This window comes from Sciurus vulgaris (genome assembly GCF_902686455.1).
Source record: "Sciurus vulgaris genome assembly, chromosome: 10".
Lineage (NCBI taxonomy): Eukaryota > Metazoa > Chordata > Mammalia > Rodentia > Sciuridae > Sciurus > Sciurus vulgaris.
Genome location: NC_136470.1, coordinates 89919742 through 89937860, shown reverse-complemented (window position 1 = coordinate 89937860; position 18119 = coordinate 89919742). Strand labels below are relative to the sequence as shown.

General features: G+C 39.7%; 1 protein-coding gene across 2 annotated transcripts in view; it reads right to left on the bottom strand.

The window, feature by feature from the left end:
* MCF2L2 (MCF.2 cell line derived transforming sequence-like 2) overlaps positions 1-18119 on the bottom strand; it is a 232997-nt gene that overhangs the window by 88949 nt on the left and 125929 nt on the right. For both annotated transcript variants that reach the window (XM_079101236.1, XM_079101237.1), the window contains 2 exons: positions 14734-14911; positions 9591-9682 (listed from right to left, as the gene is read on the bottom strand). In XM_079101236.1, the coding sequence (XP_078957362.1) occupies positions 9591-9682; positions 14734-14911 (270 nt within the window). The remainder of the gene's footprint in view (positions 1-9590; positions 9683-14733; positions 14912-18119) is intronic.

Here is an 18119-nt window from a genome sequence, read left to right as displayed (position 1 = left end):
TATAAAAATGCATTGGATTTATGAGCATAGATCTTGTAACCTGCTACTTTACTGAATTCACTTATGAGTTCTAAGAGTTTTCTGGTGGAATTTCCAGGTTCCTCTAAATATATAATCATGTCATCAGCGAACAGGGATAGTTTGAGTTCTTCTTTTCCAATTTGTATCCCTTTAATTTCTTTGGTTTGTCTAATTGCTCTGGCTAGAGTCTCAAGGATGATGTTGAATAAAAGTGGTGAAAGAGGGCATCCCTGCCTTGTTCCAGTTTTTAGGGGGAATGCTTTCAGTTTTTCACCATTTAGAATGATATTGGCCATGGACTTAGCATAGATCGCCTTTACAATGTTAAGGAATCTTCCCACTACCCCAATTTTTTCTAGTGTTTTGAGCATGAAGGGATGCTGTATTTTATCGAATGCTTTTTCTGCACCTATTGAAATAATCATGTGATTCTTAATTTTAAGTCTGTTGATATGGTGAATGACATTTATTGATTTCCGGATGTTGAACCAACTTTGCACCCCTGAGATAAAACCCACTTGATCGTGGTGCACTATCTTTTTAATATATTTTTGTATGCGATTTGCTAAAATTTTGTTGAGAATTTTTGCGTCGATGTTCATTAAGGATATGGGTCTGAAATTTTCTTTCCTCGAAGTGTCTTTGTCTGCTTTAGGTATCAGGGTGATATTGGCTTCATAGAATGAGTTTGAGAGGGTTCCCTCCTCTTCTATTTCATGGAATACTTTGAGGAGTATTGGAATGAGCTCTTCTTTAAAGGTGTTGTAGAACTCGGCTGAGAACCCATCTGGTCCCGGACTTTTCTTTGTTGGTGGGCTTTTGATGACCTCTTCTGTTTCATTGCTTGAAATTGATTTATTTAAGTTGTGTATGTCTTCCTCATTCAGTTTAGGTAATTCATATGCCTCTAGAAACTTGTTGATGTCTTCGAGGTTTTCTGTTTTGTTGGAGTATAGATTTTCAAAATAGCTTCTAGTTATGTTTTGTATTTCACTTGTGTCTGTTGTGATATTTCCTTGTTCATTCTGAATTTTAGTAATTTGAGTTTTCTCCCTCTTTCTCTTTGTTAGTGTGGCTAAGGGTTTATCAATTTTGTTTATTTTTTCAAAGAACCAACTCTTTATTTTGTTAATTTTTCCGATTGTTTCTTTTGTTTCAATTTCCTTGATTTCGGCTCTGATTTTAACTATTTCCTGTCTTCTACTACTTTTGGTGTTGGTCTGCTCTTTTTTTTCTAGGGCTTTGAGCTGTAGTGTTAAGTCATTTATTTGTTGATTTCTACTTCTTTTGTTGAATGCGCCCCATGAAATAAATCTTCCTCTAAGTACTGCTTTCATTATGTCCCAGAGATTTTGATATGATGTGTCTTTGTTCTCGTTTACTTCTAAGAATTTTTTTATTTCCCTCCTGATGTCTTCTGTTATCCATTCATCATATAATAGTGTATTATTTAATCTTCAAGTATTGGACAAGTTTCTGTTTTTTATTCTGTCATTTATTTCTAATTTCAATCCATTATGATCTGATAGAATACAAGGTAGTATCTCTACTTGTATTTGCTAACAGTAGCTTTATGGCATAAAACATGATCTATTTAAGAGAAGGATCCATGTACTGCTGAGAAGAAAGTGTATTCGTTCTTTGTTGGATGGTATATTCTATGTAAGTCGATTAAGTCTAAATTGTTGATTGTGCTATTGAGATCTATGGTTTCTTTATTCAATTTTTGTTTGAACGATCTATCCAGTGGTGAGAGCGGTGTGTTAAAATCGCCTAGTATTATTGTGTTGTAGTCTATTTGATTTCTGGAATTGAGAAGGATTTGTTTGACATACATGTATGAGCCAATGTTTGGGGCATAGATATTTATGATTGTTATGTCTTGCTGATTTATGCTTCCCTTAGGCAGTATGTAATGTGCTTCTGTATTCCCTCTGACTAGTTTTGGCTTGAAGTCCACATTATCTGAAATTAGGATGGATACCCCAGCTTTTTTGCTGTGTCGTGTGCATGGTATGTTTTTTCCCATCCTTTCACCTTTAGTCTATGGGTATCTCTTTCTATGAGATGAGTCTCTTGCAGGCAGCATATTGTTGGATTTTTCTTTTTAATTCAATCTGCCAGTGTCTGTCTTTTGATTGATGAGTTCAGGCCATTAACATTCAGGGTTATTATTGTGATATGATTTGTATTCCCAGTCATTTGACTCATTTTTGTTTTTTTACATGATTTGGTTTCTCCTTTATTTGGCTATTCCTTTAGGCTAGTTTCTCCCGTTGCTGATTTGCATCGTTGTTTTTCATCTCTTCCTCGTGGAATATTTTGCTGAGAATGTTCTGTAATGCGGCTTTCTTTTTGTAAATTCCTTTAGCTTTTGTTTATCATGGAAGGATCTTATTTCGTCGTCAAATCTGAAAGTAAGTTTTGCTGGGTATAAGATTCTTGGTTGGTGTCCGTTTTCTTTCAGGACTTGGTAAATGTTGTTCCAGGCTCTTCTAGCTTTTAGGGTCTGGATTGAAAAATCTGCTGATATTCTTATTGGTTTCCCCCTGAATGCAATTTGATTCTTTTCTCTTACGGCCTTTAAGATTCTGTCTTTATTTTGTATGTTTGATATTTTCATAATAATGTGCCTTGGTGTGGGTCTGTTGTAATTTTGTATATTTGGAGTCCTATAAGCCTCTTGTACTTGGTTTTCCATATCATTCTTCAGATTTGGGAAATTTTCTGATATTATTTTGTTGAATAGATTGTTCATTCTTTTGGTTTGTTTCTCTAAGCCTTCCTCAATCCCAATAATTCTTAAATTTGGCCTTTTGATGATATCCCATAATTCTTGTAGATTCTGTTCATGATTTCTTACCATCTTTTCTGTTTGTTCAACTTTGTTTTCAAGATTAAATGTTTTGTCTTCAATATCTGAGGTTCTGTCTTCCAGGTGTTCAATCCTATTGGATATGCTTTCTATGGAGTTTTTAACTTGGTTTATAGTTTCCTTCATTTCAAGGATTTCTGTTTGTTTTTTTTTTTTCAGTATCTCTAACTTTTTATTGAAATGATCTCTTGCTTCCCGTATTTGCTCTTTTAACTGTTGATTGGTGTGATCATTTAATGTCTGCATTTGCTCTTTCATCTCCTCCTTCAATGCCTGCATTTGCTCTTTCATCTCTTTGTTTGCTTCCCTGATTGTTTTAATTATGTACATTCTGAACTCCCTTTGTGACATTTCTTCTGCTGTGCTGTCATTGGGTTTTATTGATATAGTATCTAGGTTTGTTTGGGACATTTTCTTCCCTTGTTTTCTCATATTGGTCAGATGTCAGTGGGACTCTGTGATAATGCAGATTTCCTCTATTGGCTTATAGTGTCCCTGTAGATTTCCAGTGAAGTCTTGGAGGAACTTGATAATGCAGTGCTTCCAAAGAAAGCTACCCCTAGCCCGCTACTGGTTCCAGGGCTTGAAGCTGGCTCTGTGTGGAAAGGCTCTCACTGGGGGGCCTGCTCCGAGAAGCTGGCCGTGTGGGAGGAGCCCACCACTGGAGTGCTCAGGGCTGTCTGGGGAAGACTCTAGCTGCCCTGCCCTCCTCTAATAAGCTGCCCGAATCCGGGCCTGCCGCTCAGGCCGAACTTCACTGGGTGGGGGAGACTTACCCTGTGGTTCTATTTTAGTCTGAGTCTCTCAATGCCTCCCCTTCTTGAGTCCTGGGTTCTGGAGCGACTGGAGATGCAGTCACCCTCTAATCCACCATCTTGGATCGCCCCGTGGAAAAAGCCTCTAGTATTGTTAATAATTAGTTCAACTTTCTTATGGATCAATTAGCTGGAATAATACTCTATACTCTTGATAATATTTTGTTTACAGGTGTAATGTCTTGAAAGTTGACTGCAAATGTTTTTTGAATGATATTTTGAAGGTCTAATTCTGTTTAGGGTATCAGAAAATGAGAAATAGGTCACATGATGCTTTTTTCCCATTCCCAAACCAAGAAAATAAAAGGAAAGGAAAGGAAAGAAATGTGCCAAGAACACTGAAAAGAAGTTGCCCATATGTTCTGTTATTCTCTCAGGCTGATTTGATTTCATGTGATCGTAACCTCAATACACAAATTTTAATGTAATTTAATTTTTATATCTGTAAATCTTAACTCCATTAATAAAACAACAACTCAGCAAAGGACTTTATTAGGTCAAACTGTACCTCAGCAAATGTGATCCCTAAGCTGGTTCACAAATAGTTTCTACATGTAGCTGCAAGGTCCATGGATTGACTTGCCTAGATTTAATGGTGCAGGGAGGGCTGCAGCCTCACTGAAAGAAACTGACGGTGTAGGTTGCTATTACAGATCTCTGGTGATGACTCAGACTTCATCAGTCCCATTTCCTACTGCCCCTGCTGAGTATTTCATCTGGGCCAAAAAATTTATTCCATGAGAAATTCCCGATGGAAATCTCAGAGGTATCATTAGTATCTTTCTTTCCCTCCCTATTAAATTCTCCCCTTGTCTTCTTTGCCTTCATCTATTCTTTCAAGCACCAAACTTTCTCTGTGAGTCTACTGTATCCCACGCATGGGAAGAACGCTTGGGTCAATGGGTGTGATTTCTGTCCATTTCCCTCTTTGCTGCTGTCACCACTGAAGTTTCGCCTGGGCTGTGACAACTACTGTCAGGTGGTCAGCTTCTCTGCCTATTGGCACCTTTCTCCTTCTGTCAACAATCCTTTCCCAAAGTCTTCAAAATCCTGTCTCTGGTTAACCTTCCCTGCATTCGTGAACCATTCCCAGAACAGACCATACTTCTCAGACTCTTGAGACTTTATATCCTTCCCATCTTGGAATGCCCTTCTCTGTCTTACTTACCTTAAAGAGTAGTATTTATTATTTAAAGTTGGTGCCACTCCTTGGAAAACCATCCCCAATATCCTTATTATGAACTGCTCCCTCTCTGTCCTTGAGCACATTATATTCCTTTGATTGTGGGTATGTCATTCTATTTTATGTTAGAAAGTACTGAATATATGTTTCTCCCATGAAAATTGCACGTTTCCCAAGTTTAGGCCCAATGATAGAATAATTTTCATATGATGCATCACAATTGCTTCAGTCTATGTTAAACTGAGCTGAATAAACTGCCCAAATTGGATCCATCAAATATTTCAGTCACGTCAATTTTTTAATTGGTCTTACTGTCATTCTTTTTTCTTATTCAGTTCCTTCAGTGAATAATACATTCTTGTAGCTTAACTTAATTGCCACTTCTCTCCTCTAAACTTCGAATTCTATATTAGCCAGAGAGATCCAGAACCAATTTTTGGAGCCCTCCCTCACCAAGTCCTCATGGCTTATGAATGTGGACTCTGGCACAATGTTATAAAAATGTGGTCATTGTATCATGTGTACTCTTGTCATTCAATGTGCAGATTGAAAATTCAGATTCCTGGTCCCTATCCCAGACCTCCCTAATCAGAATCTTTTTTTTTTTTTTTTTTTTTGGGTGCTGGGAATTAAACCCAGGGCCTTGTACATGTGAAGCAAACACTCTACCAACTGAGCTATATCCCCAGGCCCCCTAAACAGAATCTTTGTGGTAGAGTCTGGGGTTCTGTATTAAGACTCTTGGTACTGGGGGATGTGGGAAACCTTGAGATTCTTCATTCCAGAAGCTCTCTGGAGAGCTTAGTTGGGGGTACCTCAAGGATTTGGTGGGGTTCCTCAATTTCCTATCAAGTGTCAGAAGGAGAGCACCAAAATGTGCTCATACAGGTCTCTTGCTGAGAATCAAAAAGCTTAAATGAAACTTTTGGGAGTCAAGGGAAGGACAAGACAAGGAACAAAAAACAGCCCCTAATCTGTTGTCTTTTGGCAAAAAGACATGCGTATTAGAATTCCATTTAAGGCCCAACTCTGACCTTCCTTCAGCTTCTCTTCATCTGTTACACAGGACACTCTACAAACATAAGACTGAGCATGAGACTACAATTCCCTAAGAATCAGCCGTGTGTCAGTCATCTCGCCAGGGTCTTCTATGTGTTCCTCATTTACTCAACTCCACTCGGTACACATGAAATTGCTAATTATTTGTTATTTGTACACATTTTGCTGAAGAGGGATTTTAGGGTATGGGTATGAGAGATTAACTTCTGGCTAGGTAAATTAGGTAAATAAACAAGTTAGGTCGCCAAGGAAAATGTCAGATTAACAAACTGCTGATTTAAAGTGCCAGCTCCACTATTTATGAGTTGTATGGCCATTGGGCAAATTCAGCATCTCTGAGTCTCTCTATTACTACTGATGAAACAGGGGGTGGCAATCTTCTCCCCTTGGGGTACTGAGAACTGGAGCTGAAATCAGGTCCATACAGCTCCCAGCGCAGTGCCTGACCCATACCTGGCCCCTCACCTCTCTAATTCCCCTTCCAGCCTTTGCTTTAAAAATATTTATATTTTAAAAATTAGGAACCATGTTTACCCAGAAGCCTGCAAAGCCCCTGCTTCTTTAAACAACTTTAGTAGGTGATCAACTATACTGTTCACTCTTCCCTTTGTGGGTGCAATTCAGGAAAAAGCCCTTGGTCAGCTTCTGGCTTCTGTCTTTTGCAGAAATTGTGATGTGAACAGTGTGGGGAAATAGCTTCCATGAGTCACGTTTTCGACTTCCGGTTGTGACCTGAAGACCAGGAAATAGCCACATCACTATTGCCAAGAACCACAGTGAATCTCTTTCACCTCTGGGCTTTCCCAGTGAGCTGAGCGCATGGCAGCAGTGTTGCCAGATGGCTCTGGGACAGCCTCAGCTGCCTTGAGGACAGCCTGACTGCCTGGTCAGGTTTGACTTATCATGTTGCTGAGAACTGGCAAAGCAAGGTTTGCCCCACTAGAGAAGAGGCAGAACCTTTGGGGGCAGACTCCTCTGATAATGCTCAAACCACAACATGGTTTTAGTTACAGGTAATGATCAGTGACTCTAGTAACAAGTATGAATAGTTTTGATTGACAGCTATTTTTTTCTCTGCGTATTTACTGTTCAGGGAAAGGGATGGCATTTATCACGATGTTATGACTCACTCTCCTACACTGCGTGTGACTTCATTTCAAAAACCTTTCAGTTCTAGAGCTAAGGCCAAAAGGATGTCAGAATGGCCACTAAGAGTCAGAGGCGTGCTCTATCCTGCCAGGTCATCTGTCTTGGACAGTGGCACTAAATGCAAATAGCAATGACTGTTCTCGCTGTTAGTCAACCACCTTGTTTCCCTTTTAATAAGCCAAGGTCCATGCAAGTATGAGTTCCATCTTCTTTCCTATCCTGCTTCTTACTATTTTTCTTGCATATTCTGAAATAACTATTTCCCTGGTTCTACTACCCAGCTTATAAAACACTAATTGCATTTACTGGTTCTAGACTGGTTTCTCAGTCTAGGATTTGGGAATTTGTGCATAATCCACTTCCTTCCTACCCATGTTGTTCATGACTTTGTGGATTCTGCTCACAGTCCTTTCCTAAGCCTTAGTCTTCACAAGCAGAAGTTTAACTAGCTTGCTTTACTTTGCCCCCCACCTTGATAGTTAACATACACACAGTTCTGGGAAAAGCCCTTCATTAAATACACAAACAAGTCAACAGTAAGGAAAAAGGCAGCTCAGTGTAGAAGCAGGATTTGAACGTGCAGTCGTGCTTGCTTGATAGTGCCCATGCTGATGGCGATCTTCCCGCACATGGAGGGAGCTAGCCCCTCGCAGGATGGACCAATTCTATACCTACCACCCCTGCTCCTGCATTGTCTGTTTTTTTTCTTTTACAACAAAAATAGGTCTTCTATTTAACATTCATAATTATTAAAATAATTTACTTCTAATTTGAATTCTTTTATAGAGAACCTTCATGTACTTAAAATTCTCATGCTATCTTTAAAGAGCCTACAGGTCATAAATGTGTGAACATGAGCCAAGTAAGTCACAGAGATGTGAAGAGAGTTCCAATCACATCATGAGTCAATTGCAACAGCATAAGAGTTTAGGGAACACTTCTGGGCTTTGGTGCACCTCTCCTCATTTTTGAGGATGATGTTCTCTCAGAAGTCTAGGGTGCAGAGAAGGACAGGCTGATGGCATCCCCTTTTAATAATTCCATGAACTTTATTGGTGTCAAGTCAGGTGAAGTTTCATTGTGTTTACTCATTTCAAAAAATGCCATTTAGGGCTGGGGTTGTGGCTCAATGGTGGAGTGCTTGCCTAGCATGTGTGAAGCACTGGGTTTGATTCTCAAAACTGCATATAAACAAATGAATGAAAAAAAGGTCCATCAACAACATCAAAACACCTTTTTCAATGACTGATCGACATAGTATGATTTACAAACTGTTTCCTAACTCAACGACATGGGGATGCAATTCCTCCAACCATGAGGGATTTGGAAACAGCAATCTCAAAATCCTGATCTGCCCAGGATACAAAGGATGACTAATTGGAAGAAGAGTGTAGTTTGCTGTAAGAAGTCTGCTGGGAACTTTAGTTTCCACTCTATTTCTGCTTCTAGGAAGAAAAACCTAAGACTTACTCTCTGCAAGACTCCTTACTGGTCAGTGGAGTTGCTATAGGTCCTCTATTCAAATCCTCCAGGGACTGATGATGGATCCAAACTGTTATTGAAGTTCATTTGAGCCCATTGTGTGCTGATCTCAGGTTTCAGAACCAATCGGCCAGCCAGTTATTTAATTTTCAGTGAAGTAGGAGAAAAGAAACTCTTCTGGGATTGCCTTGCAGCAACATATATTCAAAGTTCATTTCACTTGTGTTTCTAAATATAATGCTTCTTTACAATCATACATATATTGCTCAGTCATTTTCCAATTTTCATTTGATGCTCAAAATATTCTCAGGAAGTAACTCTTGTTAGTCCCATTTTAACAGACAAGAAACTGAGGTTTATTGAAGTTATGTTACTTAAACCCAGGTCTGTCTGAATCCAAAGTTTATGCTTTTTTTTCCCTTTGAAATAATTATATAGAGTCATGTGAGGTTGTAAAGAAATATATAGAGCAGTCCCACATACCCTTTTCCCTGCCTCCTCCATGCTATACTGTAACAGAATGGAATCAACATTGGCACAATGCACAGAACTTATTTAGGGTTCACCAGTTATCCAGGTGTGGCCATGTGTGGGCGTGTGTGTGCGTGTGTGTGTGTGTGTGTGTAGCTCTGTGCAAAGTTCATGCTCTTTTTCTATACAAACCACATATCATTCCATTCATTTTAAATATGAAATTAGGTTATAGGAGTAACTAACATGACTTCTCCCTCAATAAAACCGTGTCTAGCAGCAATTGGATACATGATCAAACAGGATTCATATCTAGCTGCAATTGAGATGAAAGAAAAAGAAGAAAAGAAAAAAAATTCTATGAACCTCAGCTCTTAGAGCACTAGTTTGGGTTGTATGCCTTCATGGGCACGTCTTCTGGAGGTGATGATAGGTACATCATAGGGGAGCACAATTTGCTGATTTTGGGGGGGATTACACTAGCAATCTTCTATCCTTTCAGAAATTCCTACCAGTAAAAGAAAAGGGATTTTACCTTGACTTCAAATTTAGTCCCATCATCTTCCTTTTCCAGGGAGTTCAAATTTGTCCCTGTGTGAGGTTCCTCAGATGTTCTTGGAAGAAGAGCTAGAGTGACAGAAAAATCGTATCATTGATCTGGTTACTCCACTTAAAAACTATATCTCGGGGCACTTGGCTGACTTCGATGGGCCCTATCCATGAGGATGGGATGACTAACAAACTTTATGAAGTTAATGCACAGACTTCCTCTGTGGCAGATGAAATCAAAGACCCAGAAAGTAAACAGTCCATGATCCCAGGGACTTGACACGTAAGCTGAAGAAACAAAAGTCGCACCCACACCACAGGAAACACGAAGCTACAATATATCAGTAAATACAGTGTGGTAAAAACAACAGTGTTATACCCATTCTTTGCCATTTTATCACTCCCATACTTAAGGGTCACCTCATAGGCTGCTTGCTTCATGAAGTCTTTCTGGACTAGCAAAAATGCTTAGCATAAAAGAATTATTAGCATGCTCTGAATTATAGCATGCTTTGTGCTATGTAATATTGCATTTGGTGGTGTTCTTGGATCAGAAGACTAAGTTCTAGGAATCACATTCAAATGGATATCTTTTCATTTAAAAAATAATTAACTTGTTCTTAATATAGAAAATTTGGAAAATACTAAGGTTTTACTATCTAAACACAATCACTTAGAATATTTCCTTATAGTTTTTAAAAAATGTTCTCTCTGTCTTCTCTCTCTCTCTCTCTCTTACTAGGACTGTAATGGGATGTCCATGCCTGGCCTAAACAGAGGAAGTTGCTGCTAATCTGATGATGTAATAGTTGGATTTCAGAACTGATGGATCCATGCTTGAGTGATAGAATCAGTTAGCTGAGACAGGAAAGAATGGGGCTGTTTTGCTCTTTCTCTCCTCTATCCATCACTGTTAGCACAAAAAGACCAGGCAGGATGCAAACCTCATGCCTCATCTCAGCTCTTTATTCAGGGGGATGAAATGGTGCCATGAACACTCTCCTGGTAGAAAATGAGCCACTGAACAAAGAAGGGACTGGGTTTATATAGGTTATTTTGAGGGCTGGTCTAGTGAACATATGTCAGTTTTGCTTAGACAGTCAGGAATGTCGGTCCTTTTAGTCAGGGTCTGTGGACAGTGCCTAAGAAGGATTTTGCTTTGGAGGAGACAACGCCTCCTGGAGACTGTTTACTTGCAAGAATGCAGCCAGTATCTGGAAAATACTCGTCTTGGGAGATGAAAGCCGTCAATGCATGGTCTTAGTTTTTACTCCCTTTTCTTTTCCTCAGGCCTCATTATTTAGGGAATTTCTTATTCCCCATATGCATTAGTCACTCTATCTGCCTTCTCTCCTTCCCACAGGGCCCTCAGGCACCTAGAGGTATCATTTCTTCATGTTCCATGGTCATGGGTAGTAAGATTGGCACTGGGGGAGGAGAAGCCCTGGTTCAGGCTTCCTAATCTGCTTTACCCAGTGTTGGGAATGATGACCACAAGGTTAATAAGTGAGCAGTACTTAGAGTTCTTGTCACTACCTTGGAATTACAGAATACATGGATTAACCAGGAGCAGGACTTGAACATCTCTAGGTCCTATATCAAAATGCCATCCATCTAATGCCACTAATATTATATCATGATCAGAGAAATCTCTGAGCCTTAGCTTTTTCATCTGTAAAGGGAGGAGTAGTGAGAAAGCCTACAGCATAGGATTGTTATGAGTTAGTAGGTGTAAAGTATGCTGTGTGTAGATCAGAGTTAGAACTCAATACATTTTAGCTATTATTATAGCCACGGCATTACATTTTACATTTTTTTTTTTTCACATTCCTTATGAACTTCAGGGAGGGTCAGTGTTGCATGCAAGACACTCAGCTGATACGAGTCAGAGCTGGGCTGGCAGCTCTCACCTCTAAGCTCCTCCACTTACCTCCTTTAATGCTACCAAATACCGTTGTTTATCTTGGCACAGGCTCAGTTACTAAGGAATCAGACAAAAGTGTTTGAAAATCCTGTTAGTAACTCGCTGGAGTCCACACACAGTGGTTACTTGCCAAAAACAAAAGTGTAGGATTGTTCTGCAAAATGAGCTGGTTGCCTGCCCGAGGTCAAGGACAACCTGTGCAGACATGATGATTTGTTTACTCTGGAAAGGGACTCTATTATGAATCTTGTGTTTGAAAAGCTGGAAAACAACCTATCATTCCTGCTTTATTTACTTATAATAAACATATGTACCTTGAAATAGGAAAGAGGCAAAATCATGGAGGCGAACATGGTTAGTCTGAGGGAGGATGAGAGTACAGGAGAACCAAGGCCTGTTTCCAAACATCCAAGAAGGATGTCTCCACGTGCAAGTACTTGTGTATGTCTGTGTTGTGGATGAGCAAGTGTGTCTGAGTGGACATGTGTATGTATGAGAATGTGTGTATGCATGTGTGTGAGTCTGTGTTTGCCTACAAAATATCAGAAAAGAAATGCACTAAAATGTTATTAGGGAATATGTCTAAAAAGTGTAATATCTGATGAGAGACAGGGAACAATAAATGAAGAATTAATGTAAGACCCCATAATTTGCAGATAGAAAAAACTGAAAGAATCTGTTGCCAACAGACCTTCCAACAAGAAGTGCCAGAAGTTCATTGACCTGAAGAGAGATGATATGAGATGGCAATTCAGAATCTATGATAATGAATAAAGAATGCTGGGAATGGTGAATAAGAGGGCAAATATAAGACAGGACACACACACGTACTTTTTTTTCTTTTTCTTATGCAATTTTCTAAAATTTATACCACAATGTGAAGATTAGCATATATAGATGTAATATTATTTATAATAAGAATAGAACAGAGGATGGTTGCTGGGGGCATATGGAACTATGCTATTATAAATTTCCTATATTTTACATACTAACTCAAAATAGGTTATGATAAATTAAGGATGCATATGATAATTCCTACAGAAACACCTAGGGTAAAATTATGCAAAGAAGTAGGCTAACAAATCAATAGAGGAATTAAAACTGAATATTAAAAAATATTTGGTAAGCCAGAAGAAGGCAGGAAAGAAGGAAAATAGGAACAAGAACACATAAGACAATTAGGCAGCAAAAAAACCAAAACTATTTTGAATCCAACTATTTTAATAATTACTTTGTATATAGTTGGACTAAACATGCCACTTAAAAGGCAGATGTGAACAAAATGTATTTAAAGACATAACTGCATGTTTCTACAAGAAATACACTATAACTATAAAAAAAGAATAGAAAAAGATACACCATAACAATATTAAGTGTAGGAAAGTCAAAATGATTGCTACATTAATATTAGACAAAATAGACTTGAAGAATATCACCAAAGAGAAGGAAGGAAGGAGAAGACATTTCACAATTATGAAAGGGCTAATAGGTCTGGAAGACATAAAAATTATGAATATGTATGTGCTTAATATCAGTTTCACAATGCATGATGTGACAAATGACATATGTCATGTCCACAAGCAGTTAATCCCAGGAATGTACAGTTGCTTTAACATTTGAAAATAAATGCTTGTAATCCACTGGAGTAACAGGGAATCACATGGAGAGAAGCCACGTGGTGATCTAATATATTTGTGCTTGCCCTGAGGAGCATCTGAAAAATTCAGTACTCATTTGTGACAAAAACTCACAGAAAACTAGGAATCAGAGGGAAATTCCTCAATTTGATAAAAGGCACCTGTGGAAAACTTTAATCACATGATTGTTAAAGGTGAACCATGAACTCTTTCCCCTAATATTGGAAAAAGACAAGAATGCCTACTGCCACTTCTATTCAACATTGTACTGGGGTTCCAGCCTTTGTAGTGAGACAAGGGAAAAGGGATCAGAAAACTTCCCCCAATCACTGATGAAAGGTTTGTAGTTCCATACAGAAATGTGTTTTATTCTTAGTTATATATGATAAACTCCATTGTCTATAGAATTAAAAAAAAAATGAAATGTTCAAGACTTTTACACTCTTAACCACTATTCTCTTAAGAGAAATTAAAGATAACCAGAATAAATGAAGAATCATGACACATTCATAAACTGAAAGATTCAATATAACTGTAAGATAATAGTTCTCCTCATATTGATCCATATATTCAGTGCAACCCTATTCACAAGCCCAGCAGAATTTGAAACATGATTCTGAAATTTATATGGAAATGAACAGAAACTAAAATAGCCAAAAGAATCTTGAAAAAGATTTACATTACCCGATCTTAAGTCTTACTAATAAATTATGGTAATCAAGACTCTGTGGGACTGGTGTAAAGATTTACCTATTTTTGTTTTTTATCTTTTCCAAGAACCAATCTAACCACTCCATTGCTATTAAACCTGTGAATTTTTAAAAGCTATTAACAGTTTGCTACATGCTAGTGTTATTTGTGCATTTGTATTTTTCCTTTACTAGACTGCAAGCTTCTCCTTGCATATCAGGCATTCAGATCGTCTAAGTGCTTAGCAACATCAATGTTAATAGCTGCTCAATTCACAATAGCTAGATTGTGGAACCAACCAAGATGCCCTTCAATAGATGAATGGATAAAGAAACTGTGGTATATATACACAATGGAATATTACTCAGCCATAAAGAAGAATAAAATTATGGTATTTGCTGGTAAATGGATGAAGTTGGAAAATATCATGCTAAGCAAAATAGGCTAAGCCCAAAAAACCAAAGGCCGAATGTTTTCTCTGATAAGTGCATGACAATATATATAATGGGGTGGGGAGAGAGAAGAATGAGGGAACTTTGGATGGTGTAGAGGAAAATGGGGCGGGGTTAGGGTGGGGGAAAGAAAGATAGTAGAATGAGATAGACCGTATTACCCTATGTACATGTATGATTACATGAATGGTGTGAATCTACATTGTGTACAACCATAGAAATGAAAAGTTATACCCCATTTGTGTATAATGAATCAAAATGCAGTCTGTAAAATAAAAAAAAAAATTCAAATTCAATGTCTGTGCCATGTCATATCTGTCATCTGATGAGGCAATGATCTCAATCTATCTCAGACAACCACAATCTCAACCCTCAGATTTGCCAATGAAACACGAAAGTCACAAGCTTCCTACTCAAATAACGTACCCAAGGTGGAGGACTGGCTGGTTTTTGGTGACACCCATTTTGGGGAGGACTCAGGATGTGGGGCCACAGGCTGCACTGGGCGAGTCTGTTTGGCTGCCAATTTCATCAGACTCACTTGCCTCTTGTGAAATATTTCCTGCACATCACTCAGCTTCTGCAGGACTTTCTGGGCTTTGGCCTAGAGGAATAAAAGCAAACCATAAATAGGTCTCTTTGTACCTGGTCTGAGAACATAAAGCATTTCCTTTCTCCCATCCTCCCCTCTTCCCTCCATCCCTTCCTCCCTCAGGTGAGTCTCCTCTGGGAATCCTTATACAAGCCATTGCCCGTCTTGCTGAGCTCCACAACTGTGCTTCTAGAGTCTGCATCTCTCACTTGAGATCTCTGAGACCTTTGGGTGCTCTTCACTACTGTCTCTCCAGTGCAGATCTCTGCCTGGCACAGGATAGTGCTCAGTTAACATATATTGAGTGGATAAGTCATGTGCATTAAGGACAGGAAAGGATGCCACAGGCCACAATAAAGAACATTTGATCAATGCACAAAACAGGAGGACTTTGAAAGCAGAAAGGTGTCCTGAATAAAGACCTTGATGGAGAAAAGAAACAGTGTTCCTAGGGGAAACAGTGGCTACGTTCTGAGGCAGAATCAAGGAAACTGCGAAGCACCTGTGATGAAAAGGATGCACATTTAGCTTTTGTTCTCTGTGACCCCTTCACTCTAAGTAGGAAAACAATACACAGAAGAAATGCCAGGGGAAAGAGCTCACAGATGTTCCCTGACTATAGGCTCTATAACAAAGGCTGGGGAAAATAAGGAGCAAGCCTGCAAGTTCTGCCAAGGTCTGCATGCATGCAAAATGTTCCTCCAGCTTCACCTCCAGCAGGATATCCCTCTAGCTCTGGTGGGTCAGGAGAAGTGGGGTCATGCCTACCCTGACCTCCATCTCCTGGATGATTTGAACCACCAAAGGAAGGACTCAGAATCAGAGGAGTTGAACCACCATAAGTCATGTGAGGTGCGCTCAGGATGACTAAGTCTGAAGGCGCAGGCTCAGCATTAGCTTCTGGGAGGTTGATGCAGTTTGCAACTGGAAAATACATTCACCTGCTGAGCAAGAGAGCAAAGAGGCCTGAGGGAGGACTTGGAGCAACCAGGCTTCCATGTCCCAGGGGTATTGGCTGCATAAATGTTCCCTGCAGCTGAAGACCCCCCCATCAATGCTGCCCTGGGAACCAAGATTTGGGGCTGATCTCACTCTTTGGAGGGTCTCAGAGTTTAGAGTTGTGCTAACATTGTAATTCCTACCCACAACAGGCTGTTGAGCACCTGAAATGCAGCCAGTCTGATTTGAGAGGTAAAATACACACTGGATTTTGAAGACTTAGTATGAAAAAAAATGTAGGACTGGGGCTGTAGTTCAGTGATAGAACACTTGTCTGCCACATGCAAGTCCCTGGGTTTGGTTCCCAGCATCACAAAAATAAAAGAAGTAAAATTAATCATTTTAAATACTGATTGTACATTGAAACCATATTTTGGATATTGGTTAAATAAGATGATTCAAATGGATCTCACCTGTTTCTTTTCACTTTACAAATGTGGATATTAGAAAATCTAAAATTACATTTGTAGCTTGCATTACATTTCTTTTGAGCAGCATGGTCTAGACCAAGGCTCAGGAAACTTTTTGTGTAAAAGACCAAATATTCAGTATCTTAGGCTTTGTACACCATGGTGTCTCTGTGGCAATTACTGAGCTCTGCTGTTATAGTATAAAAACAACCATAAATAATATGTAAGTGAGAAGTTGGACTGTGTTTCAATGAAACTTTAATTATAAAAACAGGTGGCAAGCAACTTTGGCCAAGGCTGCAGGTTGCTGACTCGTAGTCTAGACAAGCTCAGGGTCTTGTGTTCAAAGGGTCTCTTCAGAGAATATAGCTTCTGGTGTCCAGTTGTACAGTGGACTAGAGGTGATAATAATATAACTGAGTCTGTCTTCCCCCAAACCACAGTTCCTGTGTCAGTGTGAGGGCAATGTCAGTTTACTCCCAGAGTCGTGATGATAAGATTTGGTGATCAGCTACTACTGTCCTGCTATTCTGCTCCTTCTGCTGAAGTTTCTATCTCTTCTTTGTTTCCCTGAAAAACTCCTACTGAATCTTCAAGCCTTGACTTGGGCATCTTCTTCTCTATGGAATACCCTGGCCTTCCCAGGTCTAGGTGAACATCGCCTCCCCTTGGTGCCCCATGGTCCCCTCCATTCTATAGACTTTCAGACTGAGGAGCATGGATTGGGAAGACATTGGTCCCCCACTAAACAGTTAGCATCTTCATCACAAGAACCATGACTTTTATTACTGTCTTCCCAGAATGGAGCACAGTGTACCTGGCACAAACCAGGCACCCGATGATCTTGAAGAAACTGAGACCTGGGTATAACTGCTACACAAAGATCAGGAAATCAGACTGATGCAACGATTGTCAAATGAGTGATGTAGGTGGATGTAAGGCATGGGGTCACCCCACAAGCCAGCGCTCAATGATTCAACACTTGGATTGGAAGGGACTTAGGTCACTTTCGTTCTCTTGCATTTCTTCCTTAACACTCCAGTGAGAGGCTGGGATGCAGCTCACTGGTAAAGCATTTGCCCAGTATGCATGAGGCCAGCACTGCTGGTGGGGTAGGGTGGGGGGCTTCAGAATAGTTCATCATCGAGACTTCAGTGTGAACTCTGGAAATGGTGTAACTGTCAGAATAGGCCCTAATTCCTAAACACAGGTAAGAGGGAAGTTCATGCAACTGCACCTCCCCCTCTTCTCTTTTCTCTTTTTACTTGCAAATCCATCCCCATACCACAATTGAAATTATCTTTCTGAACTGTGTATCTGATGTCACTTCCCCATTTAAAAGCTCTTTTTGGGTTTCACTCTGCATCAGGAGAAAGTGCTGACTCTTTGTCCCGAAGCAGTAGGCTCATCATGACTCCACCCTGATTTGCCTCCAGTCTCACCTCCTGCCAGAATCACTCACACATCTCCACATTCCCCAGCTGGGGAAGTTCCCCCAAAGCTCTTCTGTCTCCAGCCTTGCTGCCTTTACACTTTCTGCTCCTTCTACTGAAGTTCCTGCCTCTTCTTTGTTTCCCTGAAAAACTCCTACTGAATCTTCAAGCCTTGATTTGGGCATCTTCTCCTTTATGGAATACCCTGGCCTCTGCAGGTCTAGGTGAACATCGCCTCCCCTCGGTGCCCCATGGTCCCCTCCATTCTATAGACTTTCAGACTGAGGAGTATGGATTGGGAAGACATTGGTCCCCCACTAAACAGTTAGCATCTTCAACACAAGGACCATGACTTTTATTACTGTCTTCCCAGAATGG